The sequence below is a fragment of the Rissa tridactyla genome, chromosome 5, assembly GCF_028500815.1.
Source record: "Rissa tridactyla isolate bRisTri1 chromosome 5, bRisTri1.patW.cur.20221130, whole genome shotgun sequence".
NCBI classification, from domain to species: Eukaryota; Metazoa; Chordata; class Aves; order Charadriiformes; family Laridae; genus Rissa; species Rissa tridactyla.
The window spans coordinates 13,754,963-13,780,107 of record NC_071470.1 but is presented as its reverse complement, the minus strand read 5'-3'; the positions used below and the strand labels follow the sequence as shown (position 1 = coordinate 13,780,107).

Sequence of the window (25,145 nt, the reverse complement as noted above, 5' to 3'; positions counted from 1 at the left end):
TTACATCTTGTATCTTGCTACCGGTTGACAATTTCTCTAAAAAGTTCAGCAAGCCACACAACTTCATGACCCAAATGCTAATCAAGCAGCACATCGTCAGACAATTGCCATTGCACTTTCATTTATTCCTTCAATCTTTAAATTCACTGATGTTCCAGTTACCACAGTCATTTCATTTTACCTGAACTGAGTGGGAAAAAATTGGACAGAAAATTTAATCTCTGATACCTGTCAGTTTAGGAATCTCTAGTATTTTTGTACTTGCTATTCTTCTTCAGTCAAAAGACAGACGATTTTGCACATTATAGTTAATTTCAAAAATCAGTATTACCAAGTCCTCTTGATGAAAAAGGACCGAATGGAAATAACCTGCCTCCTTGTCACTGCTAAATTTGAGAGGACTGAAAAATTATTAATGTCGAGGAATATGGTCAACTTGTAAAACAAAACACACTTATTTCACAAAGATTAACTTAAAAACCCAATAAACCCATACATTGACTAGATCAAAAACATTCCTCATTGCATTATCTAATTCATAACACTAGTGAACTAAAATTGGTATAAAAAACAGTGAATAGATTGTCCCCTTACAATGAGGTAGTCAAAATATTAATGGAGAACCCTCTTCTCCTCTAAATCCTGTATTACTCTGAACAGCCTAAATAATTTAACAGGCTATGTAAAGACTGTGTGGTATCTCACTATGATGTAGAAAGACCACAGCTTATACACAGGTCAAGACCTATCTTCTGTAGCCCAGAACCCAGCAGATGCGGCACTGAACGGGTGCCAGAAGGACATGGACAGGTATTATCTTGTAAGAGACCACGAGCAGTCATCAGTTGGTCTTTGAAAGCGATCCAAAAAATAAACTGCTGACATTTCCCTTCTCCGAAGAGAACCAAGCATTTTCTATTTGACAGTAAATACGTCCCAATATCATAACAACTTTTGTTCTTAGCAGTGCATGCCTATAAAACACAAATATCTTCTATCACTACAGGTTTATCCATTCAGATCAAGACGGGAGCTATTTGATTGCCTAAGATTTTTCTTTATGGTGCCGCTTTTGAAGAGGCATCTGCTCACTGGAGGGAGGACATCCATCTCCAGGGCTGTAAATTCAACACTTTTCACTGGCGGTAAACTTATATATGTGGAAAATACAAGCTCTGTCATATTTTGGATTCCAGGGCAGATGGATACCATTCAAGATGTGTTTAAAGTTAGACAGACACCTTTGGGCAGGCAATTTCTGTTACTCAACAGCATAGGGCACTGCCACACAACAGCGGAAGAGGTAAACTGAAAAACTAGAAATGCCTAACTAAAACATACAGTGGAAATTGGAGGAGCTAGCACATAAGTGTTAAAGTTAAAATCTGTCATGATGACTATTTTATGCTTATATTTGTGTGCAAAGTTCAGGCTACTCCTTAACAGGGACAATTTCTTTTGGACCCTAATTTCACCTCCTGTGTATCAACTGATTTTTCTAATTTGAATGGATTTCAGTCAACTAAATCATGTCCCAGCCATCTTGTGTCAGAATGTGAACATCTCCTTTGAAAATGAAAGTAAAAGGCCTAAATAATGAGTTACCAGAGGACATTTCTGTAATAAAAGAGGTACTTCAGCTTTGCAAATAATTTGTACAAAATGCTTAAAATGTGTTCCATTTCTTATAATGTCATGCTACTCCTCCCACAATTTTATCTTTTCATCACAGCACTTTGCAAAGATACACATAATAGCTGAAGAACATACCACAAAAGGATTGATAAATTACTTTTTTTTGATATTATTAGGAAGCTAATTCCATTGCTCTATTATTTCACTCTTTCTTTTTTCTTAACTGTAATTGCAAATTTTGTTAGGTAATTGGATCGCTCAAACTGGTCCAAAACTTGAATAGATTTATAAATACAAATAACATAGCAGAAAGAAAAAACTGTTGCCCCTTTTACAGAGATACAGCTTAGTACTTTATTTTATCACTCCAAGAGTAAACAGTTAGAGGTCTAAACAAAAGCTTAAAAATTCTGGATATAATGTAATTTTAAAGTATTATACCATAACATTTGGCTTCACACCATACTGTTTCTTTTTTACTTACACAATGTATATGTATTACTTGAGAACACAATAAAAAAGGAGTGTACATTGACTCTGCTTAGACACTGGGAGATAAATCTGAACAACCGTTGAGAGGAAGATTGTAGAAAAATAGCTCGAGTGCTCTGTCTGCACTTCCTACTAAAAGAACAACACAAAAGGCCAGAAACCTTTTTAAACAGCATGGGAGGCCAAGGACCATAACATAACATATTTCCAGAAAAATTGCATTCAGTCGGTTAAGCTACAGATATATATATATATCATGAAGTCTGGGCTCATGTTGCTTCGCTGTACCAATACCGAGCAATGGAACACAGTTCCCCATCACTCAAGAGCCGACCTACTTCCCAAACCTGAATGGCAAGTGCTATTTATCCCAGTTCCAATAAAATTCTCATGTCATTGTGCCGCTATTGGAACATGAGCTAAGTGTGAGAAGACTTATTAGTTTGTTTGCAGCCAGCTCAGGCTCTAACGAAGGGCTACAGTTTTCCAGGTACGCTTGCCCACCGCCTAGCACTAGAGTGTTATGTCTACACTTAGCAGAAATTCCCAATTAAGAAATTACAGCCTGAAAGTTGTGAGTGGCGGGTGGGATGCCTCTAAAGACACAAAAGATAAACAGCAGCACGTGAAAGGAGAAGTAAATAAAGACAGTTGGGATTTTTTTTCAACAAAATAGGAAAAAGTAATTTGAATATACAGAATTTTTCAAAAGGAGGGGTCTACTGTATTCAGTTCCCATGTAAAAATAACAAAAGAACAAATATGAACTTTTCTTAGGTTCCCCTTTCTGTAGCTGCACAATTAAAAAGCCCGTCTATTTCAGGTCTAAATGGCTTTTTGCTTCAAAATGTACATTAATTAATATGGGTTCAGAAAAGATAAACCAAGAACAAGCAAAACTCAGGGATAGGAAAGCAGCATAAGAGTAAAATGATCACAGACAACAGAGTCCTGACAAAAGAATATAGCTATGTGAATTTAAAATTCTGCATCTTGGTCCATGTAGTAAAAAGTAGAAAAAAACCGAAAACTAATTTCTGATTTTTCTGTCACCTGCATCTAATGCTGCCATTCAAATATGTGATGTTTCTAAATGTTATGACCCATTAAAAATGAAGCGAGAATTCAATAAGCTGCACAAGATTAGTTTTGCTAATATTGTTGACACTAAATGCGTAACAATAAACACATTACTAAATGAAACAGATTGTAATCTTGCACTAAATGAAGGCATTATGAACCAGGTTTATTCCCTTTCGTTAAAAATGCAATCAAATGCTTTTCAAATTTATCTGCTAGAGAAAACACATTCAAGACTTATTTAATTAACAATGATAAAACTTTCTTCTTCCAACAATTTAAAGCAAAGTTGAAACAATATAACATCAGGCCATAATTAATTTGGGATAGCTTAGGTCAACAATATTAAAATAGATGCCATAAAGGAAAGGGATTAAAGAGCTTCAACTATAAAAGAAGCCTCATTATACCAAGCCCTTAATGTTAACCTAGAACTTGAAACTACATTGCAAGAGAATAGAAAGGGGAAAGAAAAGTAACTTTTTTCAAACATGAAATAATAAATGCTAAGTGTCACTTTGAATAACTGGGAGTTATGTTTCTTTGAAAGGAACAATACTGCAGCAGATAGTCCCTTCCAGGAGTCCGTGGCTTTCAAGAGGGTACTTGAAATAAATTTCTTATTGATTCTGAAAAGCACTTTATCAAAACTAATACTTCTACTTAGTCATATTTTAATATTGATATATTTATTAGACAATGCAAATATGTGTATCTAGTAAGTGACTACTCCATATAAAAAATAAAAATTAAGTATGACAATAAAAACGTAAAGTAAAATCTCCTGCAATTTTTATATTCCCTGCTGGAAGTAGCTTGCTTTACTACCTTAGCTGTAGTATGGGCTTCCTGTGTCACTGGGTGAAGTCTACCTGAAAGTACCACCCAAATGAGACCTCGAGTGTACCTGCCCAGATCTAACTGTCAGGATTAATTCGGTATGAGCCAGAAAACAGTAAGAAGCAACAGATGAGCTTTGTTAGGAAACTGTGGCTAACTTCACATTTTTTTGTAACACATTTAGGCAGGAGACCAGAGGGTATGAGAAATCCCAGTGACAACTGCTGCCAGTGGGTATGGAGAAAGACGGGGAGATTCGCCTGGGGCTACGTGATTCGAGAGGCCATTGGCAGCTTGTGCTGACAATTTCATCTAGAGTGGAAAAGAATGTGAAGAAATAGCTCCTCGGGGCACATCCAACCTGACGCAGAAGGCTAAGCCTGAGGTGCAAATGCCACATGCAGCTGCTGGGCTGCTCCATCAGGCAGAGCCTGGACACGTCTTGTTCCCCTGGGTTCACGGTGCCGGTCCAAGCTGGCCTGGAGGGGACGGAGCCCTGACTCTTTCATGAGGTGCACCTCTGTGTGGCAGAAATAAAATGCTGGCATAGAAATTGCTATCTCCTCGATATACCCATTGTGCTTAGTAAACAGAATTTAGATTTTATGTCACTGGATGGTGTGGGTGGTTCTTGTGCTCACCCTTCCCAGATCCCTCAAGACATCCTGAAACAGGTCACTGCTCATTATCCATATTATGCTAAAGCCCCAGCAGAGTAAAGCAGCAGGCTGCTATGCAGATAGTACTTCTTTCAAAAAAAACCAAAACAAAACCCTATTTAAATCAAAAATAAATCAAGAACAGGAGAGAGGCATGCAAGAAAGGACACAACATTCCAGGAAAACTATCCTAGTGCCTTGCTACCGGTGACACAGTAACAGAAAGTGCCGTTTAGGAAGAGAAGATGAGAGTCTTTTTGTGGACAAATGAGTTACTGTGTCCTAAATGCATAGGAGGAAGGTACAGAAAAGGTCAAAGGCAGAGATATAGAAGGATTTGACAGTGTACTCCCAGAGCTGGCAAACAGGAAGGTGCATTTTCATAAGCAGAAATGGACAAATTCCCAGAAGATTTTGAAGAAACAACAACAAAAAAAAAAATCTGCCTGATAACTGCCTGCGAAAATGTGGTGGAATTCTGGTCCCACTAAAACAACTGACCCATTTCATCTGACTTCAATAGGGCTCATATTCAAACCTGCAATTTTCACAACGCTTTGTGTGGCATTTCTTCTACCAGGAGAGACAGTAAGTGCTTTGCTGTGTATCATACTTAATCTGCATTTGAGTTTGCCCTATTTTTTGAAGAAAGCATGGTGTTTGCTGATGACTAATCATACAGTTTTATGCAGCATTTCTGATGACTGATTCCACATAGACATTACTTTCTTTTTGTTGTGCTAGTCTCTTTTTCTTTAAAAGCAAACAAATTAAAAGAATGTTCAGCTATGCAAATAAGAAACGTATTTGTTCTTTGCTTTAACAAAGAAGAGAGCAAAATCCTAATGTAAGAAAAACACCATTGTTTGGGCTGCTGAAGCTGTTCACGGCCTTATGGTACATTCCAATCAGAATTAGTACGAAAGATTTGCCCAGACCCCCAGAATAGGGTTTCTTTTAAAGAACTGCAGCTTGCAAAGTTTAACACATTCAAATAATTAAACAAATTCAAATTTAATTTGACTAATTTACAAGTTTATTTAGAAATGTGCTTATCTACCAAGTACCAAAATATTTGTACAATATCAACGTAAGAAAGACATTTCAAAAAATATTCTAAACTTACTTTTTAAATAGAAACATTATCACCTTTCTCCAGTCTGTGAAAGCTTTTTCCTCTTAAAAGAGTCAAGGATATAGGGAGAGTTCTTTCATACGTGCTAATTTCCAAAAACTTTGGGATTCTCGGGAGATGTGTAAGCTGCAGCTGAAAGCTGTTTGGACTAGAAATAGTATCACATTCTACAAACACACTAACTTGAATGAAAAAGGGCTTTACCAAGCAGACTTCAGAAATGCTTCCTAAGAGCTTCAGCTGTTGCAAACAAAGCTAATGCTACTCAGTATACTCACCGAAGACTGTCCTGGCAGGCACAGATTCTCTGTTCAGCCAGAATGACACTTGAGAGAGAATGACAGTCATGATACAGGGGAGGTAAGTCTGAATGACAAAATAACCAATTTTTCTCTTCAAGTGAAAATGAGCCGTCATTACCGTATATTCACCTAAGGTGCCACAAACAAACAAAACACAATGAAACAACAGGTTATGATCTTAAGAAAGCCCATTTCTTCGGTAAAAGAAAGTTTGGTACAATTATGAGAACCAAGTGCGCTAGGGTTAAATTGCACAGACCATATTTTGTAGTAGAAAGCATCCTACAGAATATAAGAAAGTTTTTGAGTACAACTACATGTTATTCCCACTGAGCTCCAGGAAAGATGAGTCTTCAGGAACTTACAGGAACTGTTGTATGCCCTGACAAGAACTTCAGTCCTTCAGGCTTCTGCACATAAGCAAGTCCCTGCATTCACGCAAAGGCACCCTAAGAACTTAGTCTACGGTCACGATCACATGTAGGAACACAGTCCAAAGTCAGGTAGAGTAATTCAGTATTTCTGGATAGGCCAATAACATGATGGAAGGAAAAAATGGTTGAAACCAGCATACTTCACCATTTAGTAGACACAAAGTGCCATTTGTCATATGAATTATCTGAGTCTTGGGTTACAAACACTAGGAATCACGACTGAGCTCCAGATAGCAGTCAAAAAACGGACACTGGTGAGAAGTTCACCTCTGCTATCACCAGCTATATTGACCTGAAAGAATCAGTACAGTGCTGCTATACGTTACTTGTACATTAATAAACTCTGCCCAATATCTCACATTTTGCAACAGTTGGGTTTTTTTTAGTAGCCTTCTACCACCAGCAGCAATGCCTATGTCACTCGTAGCCGAGTGAGTGCCTTTTTATTCCAAAATATCTTTTACTAACCTGTACTTGATTTAACTGTCTCTTTTCCAATTGTTTGGCCTAAAAGATCATACTGATTCAATCTTGAACCGTCTGGTGCCACCTGCACTGAATCTGAAGCATTGTAAGTCCAAATGTATGTCACTTCTGAAGTTGTGTATGCATCTGTGGGAAATAAGATAAAATATTTTGTCAGAAATTAAAAGTAAACAGCTTCCATCAAAACTTAGAGAATTAGAAGAGCTACTTATTTGTGTTTCCAAAGAAAAACCCACCCCAGGAATCTAAAGTGATATGGTAAAAAATACGTTTGGCCATTTAAAATAGCTTTACTGTAGGGTAAATGCCTATTGCAGCACGGGAACAAGGCACTCGTTTGTGATCTTATTAACCACAATTTATTGCTACTAAATTACAAACAACAGCTTTTCTATGCTGTTAAAAGCTTGTCAGAGATTAGATATTTTATGTGTCCTAAAATTCATGGTAAACCAGATAAAAAGAACAACAATTTGCAAGGTTTAGCACACGCAGTATTTTTTGAACATTCATTCCTATATTTTTCTGACTGTCCATTGTCTCCATTTTGGCAGTGTATCACAAGCATTTTATTGTTAGCTGAAATTCACACCTAAATATGGGGAGACAGGTCCAGTGCCAATGCCCTTAAGAAACTTGTAGTGGCTCTGTGCCGTGCCCTGCGCAGCCTCTTAAATTTCATTCCTTACCATGGCGTCTTTTTGTGGGACAGGCTGACATTAAGCAGGCAGCTCTCTCAGTGCATTCATGATCAAACATACATTTAGCCTAGGGTCTGTCAAAATAAACTACAAATGAAAGCAAATCAACCCCGCATTTTAGATAGCATTAATGCCTCTCCAGTAAGTAAGAAAGAAAAAAAAATTAAGTATATCCTGCGAGTTTTTCCAGTCTAGTACCCTACTAACCAAATGGAGTATGAAAGGAAAAGGGGAAACCACTGATGGACGAAATTGTGTGTTCATTTTGATTGATTGAGACAAGCACATTTTAAGACTTACACCATAACTGCAGCAAAGTGAAAAAGAAAAGCAACGTTTCTGTTGGGCTGCAAACATTTTCACTTCAGAAATATCAGGAGGCCCAGAAAGAAGCTTCTTCATGCAACTTTCCATAAATTGCATGACGAACAAAACCTAGCAGGTGGGTAGCATGTAGAGATTTTTTCACACTCCCCTTCTATCTCTCAGGCTCCCACAAGAAGACCTCTGCTTTAATGCAAACCAGCAGTGCTGCAAACTGCTGATTTGTCCCCACCTTCCCCACTGGTGGCTAGACTTTTTGATGAGGATAAAGAAGGGCGACATTAAGCGACAGCTTCTCCAATACATTCAGTTTGGCTTTTCTCGTGCGTATAACAAAAAAACTGAGAGATTCGTACGGGCCGATGATCCTTCCAGCAACGTGAGATTAGCAGCATATGAAGAGCTGTGACGAATATACACCACTGGCAGACTTGCCTCAGCTAAACCAAAATCCTCAGGATTCCTGCTTATTTTCACCACTACTCATCATTCAAATTCTATCCCAGAATAAAAGCCGAAGAATGCACAGTAGTCTAGAAATAAGCTCTAGGTAAAGAAATAAAATGAGTGCGGAGCCTTTCAAAATGAACAGAAGTAAGAGGATGTGCCAAAAGGCTGGAGAACAAGTGACTACGGGGAAAATGAAGACAGCTTTTCTAAAATCGCATTGCTCATGGTTTGAATTCTCCTGTTTACTAGAAAACCAGAAACGACGGACAGAGAACAAAGAAGAAATCAGAAAGGAAAAAAAAAAAAACACAACCAAGCAAAACAATGAGAAAAAAAAAAAGAAAGCAAAAAAGAAACTGTTCACACAAATTTTAATATACCTATTCAGAAGGATTTCCAACTTAGGAATGCAAATGAAGTCATACAAAAAAGTAGCCTGTTGGCCTGAGTAGCAGTTTCATTATTACTTTTTTTTTTCAGTTGTTTTGAGGCTACACCTGAGTCTTTTCCACTCACAACACCTTATAAATCAAATATGCCTTGCTGTGCACATGTATGTAAATATTATTAGTCAGTAGCTGATTTCACCTAACATCTCTGGTGTTAGTTAAGCTGTATTATGTACTATAAATATAACATCTAGGGGACAAAAAAGGCTCCATGATACAAATACTATTAATTCTAACGATCTTTTATCTCCATAGCTAAGATTTTGCTCCAGTGTAGAAACATCATCAGAAACACAGGCTTGATTTAATTTGCTCTAAACTCCAAGGAAAGGGGATATATGAGGGTTATGGAGAGAGTGTGTGTAGTTCTCTGATCTGGTTAACGATGTCCTTAGTGGCAGCATTTCACCTGTTTTGTAAACTGTGGTGGCTGCAATTAATGTAACATAAGCCAAAATTTAAAGGTATTAACCAGTTTCCTCAAAAAAACATTCCCTTTGATGGGTCCAGCAGGCAATATAGGCTGCAGCCAAAGAAAAAAAGAAAACCTTTTGTATAAAATCCAGCAAATATATATATTGTGATGCTAATTCATGAACAAGAAGAATAAAGGCTGTAATATAGGTAAATGAAGCTATGCTGTTATTAAAATAATACTAGTGAGATCACCTATCTAACATGGAGATGCACTAACGAGTGAACTTTTTTATCACAAGAAGCCACTTGTTGGTGCTTTCATTGACTAAGAATGTAAAACCAAATATCATTAACAATAAAGAGGAAATAAATGTTCCAATGAATGAAAATAAACATTCTTTGAAGTCTTTAATCTGCTCTTCATTAATACACCATGGGCATTCTATTCAGGCTACATGGACCTAGGTCTGCATTCATCGGTACGGTTTGCGTGCTGGAATAAAAGCCGATCAAGGCAGTGCTGAATTAGGTGCACCGTGTTTATTGTTAACTGGAGTCAAGAAAGCTTTAAAATACATTTGAAGACTGAATAAAGAAACGAGATTTCAATGTGTCAGGTCACAAATTTTAATTTTTTAAAAGTACCATCTTGTGTTTTAAACCTCTCATATAACAACTTATTGAAACAAAGCGATGCTGAGCAATGTTAGATATTCACTAACCAAAGGCTATGCTTCTTGCTATATACTTACAGCTGCCAAATTTCAGTGGGCACGAGTGGGCATCCATAGGGAAGTCCTCCAAGTGCATTGGACATTCAGCTTGGACTGTAAGCCTAAAAGGCAAAAGACCGCTATGCGTTTAAGTCAGTTAGCAGGACAAGAAAATCAATTCCACAGAAATGAACAGAGTTCATGCTGATCTGGGAGATGAAACTGAAATGTTATATTAAACTAATTAAAATTTAAATCAGCTCTTGCTTCTTGCCTTTCATGTGTTCCTTTGGAAGGCATTGACTTATCACATCAAAAACCTGAAAGAGCTGACCTCAAAACTATGAGGAAAGGCCATTTAAATGAAAATATAAATTATGTAACTGCAGGTTGTTAAGAGCAGTCATTTTCTTCTCATAATATTCTGAGGTACATGTGTGATTATATGGCTCTCAAAGGCTCATTACAAAAGCACATAAAATACAGTTAATATGCCAAAGGACTGTGCTCCATAGTTTTTTAAATTATTTCTTTTACAGTTTGGACGGAAGATTTAAAAAAAAATAATTTGTGTCCTTTCAAAAGATTGCTGCTACTCATTCTCCATGTTAGTTGTGATCATTATTTTTATTTACGTGTAAGCATGACAGTATGTTAACAATGCATGCACTTTTGCTCATTTTGTGAAAAAAAATGAACAAACCAAAACCCTAGCAATATCCCAGTACCAACCATGGGGATTAATACAATAAAAAGTAATTTAAAACAATCTGAAGAAAGTTTTTCACAGACTTCTCTTTCCCATTATTTTTAATTTGTTTCTCTTTCCTATCCTGCAAGTCTCCTCTGGGTGGAGATTTTTTTCTGCATGCTTTCGTTCCTCATCATCCAGCCTCAAACATCAGCCACATGCTCCTGTAGTCTCAGTGGTTCATAGTCGTTGTATTCCTCACTACGTTCTCCCACCCTTCCAGCCAAAAACATTCCATATTTATATTCCCCCTCTCCCCAGGAAAGTTTTTCTGAACTCAAGGGGCAGAGAGAGTGAAGAGTCAGCAAACAGCTGAAGGCAAAGGAAAGAACTGCATGAACTCCTGATATAAATCACACTATAATTTTAAACAGACACAGATAAAAAATGGCTTTTTAAAATTGAGACGATGAAAACAGTTTATACATTAATCTCATACCCTCAAAAGCAGCGTGCTTACAAATCATGAAGTTTTGAGCAAGTCAAGAAAATGCTTTGTTAATTCTAGCTGAAATGACTCATCTTACGTTCAAAAAAAAATTTCTTCATAATGGTTTCTAACAGTATTTCTAATTATTTATAGCATACAATTATAATGCTTTCTGGAGGGAGAGAATTTCAGCCAGTTTATACAGATAAAAGTTCAAATACTGATTTGAGATGAAGCAAAAATACTGTAATGGGGGTCTCTATTTCCAGGAAACTTTTCTGAACCTGTCGAAACACCACATCATTCAACGTCATTAGCGGCCTACCCATCAACACTCGAGGGTTTGGGAGTTGTTTAGTTAATCAGACTTAATGGATGCTGGTATGGCTACCTGGAAAAAATTGCACAGTGCATGTTTGCTTTACAGCTCACATTTTACATCTTATTTAGGCCGGGGATTTTAAGTCTGCATTCACAACAAATACAATTTATCCAATATTATCAAAGAAAAAGAAAGGAACTAAGTCATCAGTTTCTGGAAATTTGGATAAATTTTCCAAAAAACTCATACAGGTAACATTATTACAAGAAGAGTAATCAAAGAAGAAATCAGTCTTATAAAAATGCTTCTTATGCTGATGCATACACGATATTTTTATTTTTTCATAAATTATTTTCTAAGCAAATTTAATACATTTTAACAGCTAAATGTTTATCTTAGCTGCTAATCATGCACAGGATGCAAAAATTAAAACTGTAAGTAAAATATTGTAATTAGTTATAAAGAAACAGTTATTACAGAGTAAGACATATTTTTCCTGTAGTTCTTGCTGGAAATAATTTGAGGCTTTATCAACTCTTTCCTCTTCCTCTTTATTTTTTATTGCCACTGATCTTAATAATAAATTTGCTTAAGGGCTCACACGGCTGGTACAACGGGTGCTGCAACAGGCAAAATTAATATACTATTTTACTAGTTCTAAGAGGGGGTTGGTAAACTTTGAGTATTTTTAACGATTCTTACACAGCGATTCCCATCTGAAGGTCTCAAAGCACTTCATGCGGGTGGTCAGTATCTTTCAATAGATTATAGAAGTATGAAAACTGAGAACACGTAGCAAGTTGAACTAAGTGTTAATCGGCCAACAGACTTGTAACAGAACCGGAAACAAAACGCACGTTTTCCTAGCTTTCTCTCTGCTAGGACAGAAATGAAACAAAGGAAAGTCCTCTTGGAACCTTATTTAATTGTTATCTGGAAATATCACATTGAGAAATAGCTTTTGAGCAGGGAACAGATGAAAAGAGTTACCTCATGGTGTACAAGAGAGTCCCATCATCTTGGATTCGTAGAAGCTTGTTTGGCATTGTCATGTTATGAGCCACTGACTTCTTCCCATTGTGAAAAAATGTATCTGGGGTCCAGATTTTGCTGGCCATTAAGTTGTTCAATCGAAGAATGTTCATTGGGCCCTTAAACTTTAATCTCTCATCCTTCCACCTCTGACGGAAGAAAACATCTATTGTGTATTCCTGTAATGGAACAAAGATATGCTTTTTTTTTGACACAAAGAAACATTAATCTGCTTTTCGAGGGCCAAAACAGAAAAGTTCTGGCGGGTGGCAAAAATTCCCTTGGTAAAACTGTCAAGGGAGGAGAACAACTGTCACACAAAATTGTGTAATACTGAGAATAATAAACAAGATGTCACTTTATTCAGGGTATGACATTCTCCTTTGTGACTTCTAGCTGTTGTTTGTATCTCAAACCCTTCCAATACTTAGATGTCTGTACCTGATACACATAGTATGTGTGACAATGGTAATTTCAATAAACACAGCTATTCGGTATTAAGAAGTAAGAAAAAAATACACAGAAGGATATTAAATAGTTCCTGCAGCAGATGCACCTGAAGGAGAGTAATCCAGCATTTCGAGAGCACAGAGAATGGCTGAGACTGGAAGGAAGGAAACAAGGCTACCCATAAAAGGTACAATATATCTGGGCAAACCGATATAAGAAAGATTTTTCCAAAGGGTAAAGTAAGGCCCTGTAGCGGTATGGATTTTATTAACAGAAGTACATATGTAGGGAACAACAGCTGATGATTAAAGGGTGACACACGCTGTCTGCTGAACTTTACTCTGATGCCTAATCTTGGGAAGGAACTACAGTCTGGAGAAAAGGATGCGAGCGAAAATGGGCTGATGACCTAGACCAGATGCCTGTGTCACCCAGGGGCCGGTATCCCATCTGCTGGCTTTTGTTGCTGTTCTAAACAAACAAAAAAAGAAAGATACTGATTAAACACTGATAATGTAAATTCATCAACTAACTTCAAATTGGATCTGTAATTGGATTTAGTGGTTTGCTACTGTCAGCACAGCATATAAATTGGAAATGGAAGAGCTTGTTGGATGCAAACTGTATTCTGTGCATTGGCAAACGCTACCTTGGTGCAATTTGTTTTGTTGGACAGGTGCAAAATGGACCCATGATCTAAAAATATTAATATGTTACAACAGTCTATACTATTGCAATTACTTTGCAAATCCTATAGTTTATGTAAACCATTTTCAAGTAAATTATCTTTCAATAGACAAGTCCTAATAAAATTCAACGAATATTCAAGTGATTTCAACATAAAAGTGAGTTCCAGGAATTCATCAGCCCCCGTCACTTCCTGCTGGCTTATTTGCGTGCTGATTAACATGGCCTAAGTTTTTTCTCAGTCATACAGCGGTAGAAAAGGAGTGCTGAGCAGACAGCCAGAAGCGACGGCCCTTCTCAGCTCCTTTGGCCTGTGAGCCGAGAAGCTGTGAGGACCTTTTCCAGGTCAGGGCCAGAGGCTAAATAGGGCATGTGGAATAAAGGAAAGAGAATCCTGTTACCTGAAGGAGCATGGGGCAGGGGCAGGAGAGGAAGCAGTTGTCATTAGGAACGGTGACAGGTGCTTGGGGAGATCTTTTTGGAATGATGTGATGGGATACTTATAAACTAACCTGACAAAAACCACAAGCGCAATTTTTATCTATGTCGAGAGGTCTTACGTTACTACAATACAATTTTGTTATTTAATTAAAATTATAGTTACTCAAACAGATATTAAATAAAACTAACACTACAGTACACTGAAAATGAATATTCTTGTGTTTCTTTAATACCAGTTTCTATAATTTCTAATAATATTTTAGTAAATATATCTGTGAGACAAAAAGTTATGCACCTATAAAACATGTATTTGTTTGACGTTATACCTGATCTTTTACTGTCTCTCATTGCTGCCAGAGACGCTGCCTCATGGCAAGCAATTTGCCCATTTCTCTATGATAGATCACATTCAATTGTCCTGTTTTATTTGCTGATTTACATGTTGTTTTATTTGCTAAATACCATGTGACTTAAAAACCAATTTACAAATTCCAAGTATTCTGTCAGTTCAGTTGTAGACCTGGGAAACTCACAAAACCTAAATCAGGAGCAGCAGGCGCAGTGTGCTTGAAGCAGGGGGAATATATGAAATCTGGCTAGAAGCATTATCAGGTAATTCAAGGAAAACAACTGCCCTAAAAGCCTCCTTGCAATTTCTGTCTGAGGGGCTTTGCCAATAAATCATTACTATGTACGATAAGGTGGATGTTTGAGGTATAAACCTTTGAGGGACCTCGACATGCTTGAGAGGTGGGCCCATGCAAACCTCATGAAATTCAACCAGGCCAAGTGCAAGGTCCTGCAAGTTAGTTGGGGCAATCTCAAGTACAAACACAGGCTGGGTGGAGAATGGATTGAGAGCAGCCCTGAGGAGAAGGACTCGGGGTGTTCATGGAAGAGAAGCTCAACATAAACCAGTTACGTGCTCTCACAGCCCAGAAAGCCAACTGCATCCTGGGCTGCATCAAAAGCAGTGTGGCCAGCAGGGCGAGGGAGGGGATTCTGCCCCTCTGCTCTGCTGAGACCCCACCTGGAGTCCTGCGTCCAGCTCTGAGGACCCCAACATAAGAAGGACCTGTTGGAGTGGGTCCAGAGAAGGGCCACGAAGATGATCAGAGAGCTGGAGCACCTCTGCTATGCGGACTGTCTGAGAGACTTGGGGTTGATCAGCTCTGGGGAGACTGTATAGCCCCTTCCAGTATCTAAAGGGGGCCTACAGGAAAGACGGGGAGAGATTCTTTATCAAGGTTTGTAGTGATAAGATGAGGGGTAATGGTTTTAAACTGAGAGAGGGTAGATTTAGATTAGATATTGGGAAGAAATTCTTTACTGTGAGGGTGGTGAGGCACTTCTCTGGGCAACAGGTTGCCCAGAGAAGCTGTGGATGCCCCATCCCTGGAGGTGTTCAAGGCCAGGCTGGATGGGGCTTTGAGCAACCTGGTCTAGTGGGAGGTGTCCCTGCCCATGGCAGGGGGTTGGAGCTAGATGATCTTTAAGGTCCCTTCCAACCCAAACCATTCTGTGATTGTATGTTTTTATGATAATGAAACGGAAAGAAGAGCCTGAGGGATCAAGACTTTGAAATCCCACTGAAATTCAACAGGAGTGAGCGATATGTCCTGCAGGTTCCTTTGACAAATATCCCTGCACATAAATGATTAGAATATAAATCATAAGGTTTTGTGATGTTTCAACCAATAAAGAATTTCAAAGGTCCCACTTCTCCACCGTCTTCCAACATATATAAAAAGAATTGCAAGAGATATAAAACAGAAAAAAAGCAGACAGGAAATGCCACTAAATCAAAACAGCAACATTTCAAAAACCACATTTGATGCATTGCAAGTGCTTAGGAAGCGGAATAAGCAGGAGAGAATCTGAGCTCCAGCCTTGAAAGGTCCCACTGATAAATCTCTGACTGACCCACATGTAATTCTATCATCCAATCCATGCTGGAAATCTTTGTTTGCAGAACATCACATTTAGAAGACGGAAACAGGGAATAACCCAAGGTTTGGTGTGAAAGCTCATGAACACCTTCTCCTTCCATTTAACACATTAGCAATAAAATCTCACCATAGTTCTTATATAAGAACTTATTCTTATCTATCTATAGACGTCAGCACATTTTTCAAAGGAAGTATTGGAATTTTAATTTTGTATGCAGGGAAACCAGGGCACAGAGATGAAATTAACTTGTCCTGGTCCATTTACAGAGTGATTATGAAAAACAAAATACAATGCCTTTTGCATCCCCGTGCTATATTCAAAGATCCCATGTTCCCTCCTGAGGCAAATACATTCTACTTATGATCATGAACATCCCTATGATGATTACCATACAAAACTAATGAAAAAACAGGAAACTATTACAGTATTTTGAACATAATCAATGTGATTAAAAGCCAGCATTTATCAAAAGATGATACATAAAGATTTTGTTACTGTTTCCTATTCCATATATGTACCACTTCGTGGTAAACGCTGCGTAATGTTTACTTTCCAAGCAAGACTAATATTCTGTTAGAAATGCAAATCTGGACTCCAGAAAAAAAGACTCGAATTAATACCTGATACTCTTTTCATACAATCTGCGCATATTCTCTAATATGGAAGAACCTGTGCTGTCTCTAGACATTACCAAACCACTCTCCAGTATATAGTGCAGTATCTCCACAAAATCACAAGACCATACTTCCAGGACTACTAAGGACTCCTGTGATCACTTCTAGGCAAGCAAATGCTTCCTACTGATTTGTGTCTGAAACGGTGCTTTCACAGCTGGACTCTAACACAGTACAAATTAAACATAATCTTTCAAATATGCGTTATACCAGCTTACATGAAATTTTAGGTACAGATGATGAGATTCTTACTACAGTGTTAAGAAGCACTCGAGCCTCTGCCAGTTCGATGGTCAGAAGAATAAAGTGGTGAAGGATTTTCATTCTTCTTTTAATACGCAGTTGTTGTGCATAACAGTATACACAGTAAAAAAAGACATTAGTATCTCTGGGAGAAGCTTTAACTGAGCTGACTATATGCAATCCCTCCTTGCTACATGGCAGTCCTCTTTTTTGCTAAGGCCAGATTTGTATGGGAAAAAGTTCAAACAACAAAAAAAGTACTCTCATCCTCTCGGCTAATGGTTGGCAGATTTTGGCAGTCTTTGCATCTGGAGTAAAGATGGAAGTATTCCAAATATTTCAAAAATTGTGAGTGTCCATTAGCAAGCAGTATTGTCATGGAGCAGACTGAACATTTTATTAATCACCCTCTGGAACACAGCAGTTTGTTTAGTGAATAGTTCAGGCCAGAGTTCCTCATTCCCTACTTGTAAAGATTTTTCTCAGTCAATTCTCTAAAGAAAATTTGGCTATTTCTTGACTCGACCACTGTTAAAGCCATTAACTGACACACATATATAACCATGAAAGCAAATTTTAAGTACTGTAAAATATAAAACTTTAAAAACACAAATACAAAAAATTAAAAATAAGGAAAGGCAAAATGGCACATGTATCTTTTTATTGATTCCTTAAAGACAATCAGAAATACTGTGGTTAACATATTGACGAGATAAACACGTAAGATTCATAGACCTAAATCTCACCTAGGTAATATAGGGGCTTCATATTAATATTTATTTTTACATTAGTAAAATTTCTTAATTTTAGGTCTTAAAAAGCACATTCTTAGTCTCATATCTACTTTAAGGCAATGTGCAATTTTTCTTTCAGTTTAGCTTAAAAACGTTAACAATATTAGTATGTGACTAGTATTGTTGAATACTAACATGGTTGGTATGCAACTAAGTATCAAAACTACTTCTAAGAAAACCAAGAAGGAGTTTTAAAACAGACTAAAAAAAAATGCAATCATTCAAAGCAAAATAATCAGCCCGATATATGCATTCTTGCTATAATCTGATATCTGTGGGTTTGACGGGTGCCAGTTTGTGATGGAACTTCTGCAAATTAATTTACCAATGCTTCCTCAATAAGCATTTGGATCTAGCTTTTGAGTGAATGCTGAAATTAGCTTTACAGTGGGAGGATCAGGTCCTTAGTTTGTTGTCTTGGTCATGTCATGCTCTGTAGGACAGATTTATGCATGGTGCAAATGCCATGCACGAGGGCTAACACACTACAGCAGCCTGCAAAACCCCATAGTTCTTGAAGTACACCGCTGTATGGCTTGGCTTTACCTACCAGATTGGACAAACAATGTTCCTACCATCTCCATCTCACTTTCTACTTGTCTCTTCTCTAAAAAATAAAACAATAAAAAATTGTCTTACAATATCAGGACTGAAAGAGTCCTCTCCCCCAAAACCCCTCTATGCTCCAATCACAAACACTGACTACTCAGGCTCTGTGTATCTAACACCAAATCTCACTGCACAAGATGTATAAACTGAGTCCATTTGTTCTTTTCCAAAACTTACCTTCTGATGTGTACCAAACACAGAACATAGAAGGAAATAGCAGACAGTCAGAAATTCTTTTCAGGTCTTTGGGAGGTGTGGAGATTATACACCAGTGAATGGAATTCTTGAAAATATTCTGAATAAACTCCCTTATGAAGGAGGGTTGTGGTATGAAACTGCACTGTTGGTTATTTTTTATCAAAATCCTTAACACCCTGTTAAAAATTTAAACACTATCCCATCACTGCATTTCAAAGGAACATGTATTCATTTTTAAATACATAAGTAATGTCTGCCAGATATATACGACCTTTAAAGAATATGTGGTATATTTCTAGGGAATTGTAGCATGATTTTCCTCTATTTGAAGAACTCATTTCAAGCCTTTTATTTCTCCTTCGTCTGCCAACTTCAGTCATTTTTGTCTAAGCATTTAATCTATACATGAAGTATTTGAAAAAAATCTGGAAAGAAATGTGTTTAATCAGTTTGAATGATAACATCTAGGGAAGAGAATGTCTTTCTATTCATATCCGTTTATGAAAAGGACCTTCTCTGAATTATTTTCTCTCTCTCTCTTTCCATAGACCTGATGTAGAATCAACTCTGAGTCTAAAATAAGCACTGAGCCGGGATAAGAGAGGAATGTCAAAGATACGAATAGGGATTACTTAGAATAGAGACTACAGGATATTATCCACACTGCTGTCACTAAAAAGACAAACACTTCTCATCACCCCTTTTTGTCCAGGCATGGAGAAAGAGCAACCCTGAAACACAACGGATGCCTGGTGCCAGGGACAGGAATCCAAGCAAGAGGTACACCGAGAGCTAATGACAGTGAAGGGCTTGGACACAGCCTGTGACAAATCAGTCTACAATATTGATCCACTTGGCAGGATGCTGAACAGGGGAACAAGCCTTCCCAACAGAATAAAAGGACAGAAAATCTGCAAGCGATCGTGTGAGAGATCCTCCTCCAAATTTCAGCCTCTGGATTTAACTTGCAAAGGCAATGACCTGAGCCATAGAGGGAACACAGCAACCAATTTATTGACTTTTCAGAAACGTATCAATGAGAAAAAGGCAACCTAGATGGTACCCAACACCCAAGAAAGCCAAGCGTATTTATCATTACTGTTTGCCTTTTACTCTTTAGTCTTCTGTTACTGAGTTAAAATAAAAGCTACAGTAAAATAATTGCAGTGTTTATTTTCAATCTTTGTGAAAAAAAACCATCTTGGTGCCTTCCCTTATTCTGTCCTGACTTACTTATCGTACAGCTCCTGTAAAGCTTCTCTCCATTTAAGGAACCATAGCTAATAATTAGACTTTGGAACAGCTAAAAAGGAAGTTTCATAGAAAAAAACAGACACAAAAAAAGAAACGCAGTTGCCAGTTCAGCCACTCTCTCTAAAGAACTGTCCTCAGTTGTACTGAGAGTTTCTGTAACTATCCTTTCGGTCATTTCTGGATCTTACCTTCAGCTGTTCTGGCTATATTTGAAAAATTAGAAATGCTTATTGAAAGTTTAATTGAAAACTGACAAGATAGAAGTGATGAACTACCTGGGTATGACCCTCTCTACAGAGAAATGTTCATGTTTCTTGACCCTAGAGTGAAAAAATAGAGGTCTATCAACAGGAAACTAGGAAAAGATGTTGTGTACAAACAAATAGGGAAAAACAAAGACTCCCCAAAGACAATTAAAAGCTAAAGCTGAAAGTTGAAACACAAAACTTGCAGAAAGCAGGAAAGACCGTTCCCAGTGAAAATTAGAAAACTGCTCTTGAGGCAAAAACTTGGCAAAATCTTGGCATAGCTTTCTTTACAGCAGGCCTCATATAAAGGCTCTCAGTGCCTGTATGCTCTGTCTTACATACAGTAACTATTTCTCTTCTTTTTTTTTTTTTTTTTTCCTATCAAGGACATCAGCACTTATGGTTACCTGGGAAATTTTAGAAGCCAGAGTGTCAGGAGAGCCTGGAAAGAAAGTAAGTCTGAGAAAAAGCTGTAAAAGTATCTTGCTTGCAGTGCTAAAATGAGAGTTAGCAGCATATAGTTATAAAGATACGTCAATCTACCAGACTTCAAATAATTAATTTTAAAAAAAGAGATAAATAACCAGTTTTAATGTTTCAATTAAATGATTGCCATTTTGTTATCCTACAAATCATAATCCAACTAAAATTATCCTTCACGTCATCATTTTCAAATATTAAATATTTTAATTTGATTAAAAATGTTTTGATTAACCTCTTTAATCATAATTTAGCCTTATAATTCTTTAGAAAATTCAGATACGTTTTGTTTTTCTATTGTTCTGTTCAATTTTTGGTTGGTTTGTTTTTCTAAACAATGCAGCTTTTCTTCTCTCAGGCTAATGTCAAAATAAATTTATATCACTGATCTGGTTGGAAGCCTATAAGGCATAACATCACAATAACTGAACTTAAACATTTCAGAGAAAAAACAGCTCAAAAAGACAGAACAGTGAAAGTAAAATCTGTTTAATCCCATGTTTTGGTTTGCCTTCCGTGATTCTCATTAGTTTGCAAAATGAAGTTGAAAATTCCTGCTGTATATTGGCATTTCCTTTGACATTAAATACTGTGGCTGACATACAATGACATATATTTTTATGACTAAGCTAATATAGATACACCAGGATTTTAGTCACAGCAGTTCATTTGAAGCACAGTTTGCAACGGAGTTCTGGCCAAGTGTCAACAGATTTGGTGGCTGACTATTTTGGGCAGAAGAGTGAGTAGCATCTTTTTAACTCAGTCAAAATCGTAATCCACAACAAGGATCAAATGTTTTTGACTCTTAACACATTTGGAGAAAAATCTCAGCCTCAGCTGTTACCTTCTAAATTTATCAATGACAACTTCAACAAGCCTAAAATCAGTCAAAGATCAAATTCCCCTGGAATTTTTGGCAAAATTGTGATACTGGAAAAATACAGGGAATATGAATTAAAACCTACATTCTATCAATCATACTGAGTCACAGATTGCACACGATACTGTATTATCATTAATGGGAACTACTAAGTGAGGAAAACAGAAACCAAACCTCACAAATTGCTATCAATTCAACAACAACAAAGGTTAGAATGACATTTTATCAACTTTGCGAATCAACACTGCTGTGCAACACCTGTGTCCTTAGCTCCAGTCCACTCATCATTTTGAGCATGCCACCTTCCATGCTATAAACACATACTAATCATCTCCCATGGCAATGAGTCCCCTTCCCATTTTCAACAGGCTTTTCTCCTAAGCACTGTTATGCTTCACATGATGCTAACTAAGAGGAAAAAAAACAAACAAACTGGCAAATAGATATGCAAAGGGGTGCAGTCATTCATCTGCTGAGTTTCATTGCTATGAAAAATGGCAGGGGAAGAAATCCTACTGCAGCAATGACAACGAGAGTTTTGGGCAACAGCAATGTCCAGCCTAAAAACCTGACATGACTGAGGGCCTCACCACTCGCACTGTGAAAGCAGAGGACCTCAGGGGCTGGGACCCAATCTTCCTGAGAAGACCTGAGATTCATTTTAGGATCCTCCGGAGATTTAGGAAGACATGGGCAAGAGTCAAACTTATTCTTCCCATGAAGCCTTTTAAGGAGGAAGCTTACAAAATTAGAATATTCCAGAGCTTCCAACATTTACAGAAGAAAATATCAGTAAACCCTCTGTATAGCAGTTTACATTATCAATTCAGTAATGTAATACCTAAATGAAAGAGTACTCATGGTTAAAACTCTAATGTCACCTTCATGTTTGACAGAATATGTGATAGTTTGGAAGCTATTATTTCAAAACTCACATGTTGAAATTTTCTAATTGACTGCTCGTACGTTTCAAAATGATTTTATAATTATCAACTGAACAAGCTAAATTAACCCTGAAGCTTGTAGTAGTAAGTATTAAACTGCTGTGACTTACCTATCTACTTATCTCCAAATAGACCTACCCATTACAGTACCAGGGGCCGTTCTGATGCACTGCACTTTGTTTTGGTTAATATCTCTGCACAGAGCCGTTAGAGCTGTAGCATCAAAGAACCTGACCCCTTCCCGTGCCGTCATATCTGTCTGTGCAAAAAGACACGCAGCGTTCTCCACACACCTACACACTGATGTCAAAAGTGTTTCAGGAGCTGGGGATTAGGCTCAGGGAGCTTTTCATTAAATTCCCATTTAAGCACAGATGACTTGCACAGCCTTGGGTAAGTCTCCTTGTGCCTCACTACGACATCTTTAAAATTGGGTTAATATCATCTCACTGTGAAGTCATGAGATACTAGACTAACAAGGTCAAGATGGTCATATCACCTTTGTGTAGAGCTGTGGACACTTGCTTTTTATAATTAGTGATAAAATAGGAATCATTTCAGAAACTTAAGGTCATTAGGAAAAAAAAACCTCTAGAGAATCAGTAACATATACAGTGACAAAAAGAATACAAATGCCTATTTTTCCCATGAAACGACTTTTCGTGTGAAGCCTCAGTAATGTATTCATCACAACTGAAACAAAACTTGAAAACCAAAACTACCATGCACAAAAAACAAACACAAAAAAACAGAATATATTCTCCAAGCTATGACTACCTGTTAGTCAGCGAGCAAATTACTTTTAAAATGTACAGCATACCATGAAATATTTAGCTTCATTGCAACCTAGCTTGTAACATCAAGATGTTTCATGTTTTGTATAATGCATAAGCTGAAAGTTTTCATAGAAAAAGTAAATATTGCCTGTTTTTACAAATATCCATTTTTTAATACCTATAGGTACACATAGGCAGTAATTTTATATGTCTCGTGTATAATGATGAATGTTCAAAACACTTCAAAAAATAATTTCATGGAGGAAATAATTTCTTGCATGAATGGCAAGGGCAGCTAAAGTAACTTTCAGATTGTCCTTCCCTTCTTTCCTTTTAGAGGTGTTATATCCATGAAGATCTTTCTCCCTGGTGCGACACATTCTCCCTAATCTGTGTATGATTTGCAGTGAGCCCACAAAGGACCCCTTGCTTTAGAGCATTTTCCATTGCTGTTTTCATGAAAGCTTCCTTTTAATATCACTGACTCCCTTTAAATTGTTACTAAATATTCCAAATTATGGAGGACAGATCTGTAGAACAACATAATCATGCTGACGACCCGACTTCCAAGCTACATCTTTCAAAAAGTTTAGTTTAGACTGACTCCAGTCAGGTCCCCCAGACCTTTGCCAACATTAAGTGTGCTCCTACAGTGCACCTTCCACTTTGTTTCATCCAAGAGGAATCCAGTTCACCCATCTCAAGACTGCTCCAGAATAGGTACCAAAGTACAGTGAGCGGGGACAATCAGAACATTCACTGGCCCAAACTAAACAGCTAATACAAGCGTACTATTCATGCAAGGCCTATAAACCAATTTCCTTCTTTAGAACTACTGGGATTTGGCACTTCCTGACTTCAGTGAAATTATTCTCAATTCGTCCACAATAAGTAAAAGCACAATACAAGTTTAAAGGAAGTTAATACTATATATCTTACACCGTTTACTATATATGCAAAAGATTCAGAAACTCACCATATCAGTATCTGAAACAGGTCCAAAACTGGTCACGTAGATATTAGTGAAGACTTCAGTAATACTATCTGATATAAAAACAAAAAACAAGCAAACATTTTAAATGTGTAGGACTTCTTCAAAATCTCTGTGCAAAATTATGGGACATTTTGAACAAGTTTCAGTCCCTATTTACTTTTCCTAACCAGTATTCTGTTGTAAATACTGAGGGTTTCTACCCCGACTTAACACACAGGTTATCAGACAAGAGTAGTTTGTTTCAGTTAAAGGACTATACAGCCATCAGCAACTACATGCATATTTCCCATTTCTCCACCAGCAAAAATAACCACACTGTCTTGGACTTAACACGGTAGCAGAGTTCTAAACCGAAAATGCCTTTATTGCAGAGGTGGGATCTCTGTTGTTGCAGATCATTCCTATTAAAGCCTTTCTAGTTCAAGGCTCTTCTCTTCATCCTGAATAGCCTTTTTTCAAAGCCAAAGACAAGAAAAAGCTTACAAAGCAATTATCGACTAAACCAAATGTAACACGCAACAGCATCCTACTTTTTAATTGGGTATGTTTTTAAGTGGAACGTATTTTAACATAATAGTTCCTTCCCTTGATAGACGATGCTCCTGATACATTGTTGTGGCACTGTAAATACTATAAGAAAATGTTCTTCCTAATCATTGTAGTCAGACAGCCATGAAATCAGAATATTAAATATTGTACTGCAGGGAAAAATAATTGCTGAGTTTTCTGTCTTCAGTTTTCAATTAGGCTCAAAATGGAACGATATTCACTAAGAGGGATAGCACACACTTGCAGGAAATTTCTTACAGCAGTTGCCAACTACCATCTGCATTCAAGACAGTCAACACAAGGAATTCTCTGCCTTAAA

The 25,145-nt window shown here is 37.4% G+C and overlaps 1 protein-coding gene across 1 annotated transcript in view; it reads right to left on the bottom strand.

Annotated features, from left to right (window-relative positions):
- Nucleotides 1–25,145, bottom strand: part of GABRA2 (gamma-aminobutyric acid type A receptor subunit alpha2) — a 56,262-nt gene that overhangs the window by 5,659 nt on the left and 25,458 nt on the right. The window contains exons 3-7 of the mRNA XM_054202868.1: nt 24,260–24,327; nt 12,611–12,831; nt 10,157–10,239; nt 7,046–7,189; nt 6,120–6,272 (exon numbers count right to left, since the gene is read on the bottom strand). Coding sequence (XP_054058843.1) covers nt 6,120–6,272; nt 7,046–7,189; nt 10,157–10,239; nt 12,611–12,831; nt 24,260–24,327 — 669 coding nt within the window. The remainder of the gene's footprint in view (nt 1–6,119; nt 6,273–7,045; nt 7,190–10,156; nt 10,240–12,610; nt 12,832–24,259; nt 24,328–25,145) is intronic.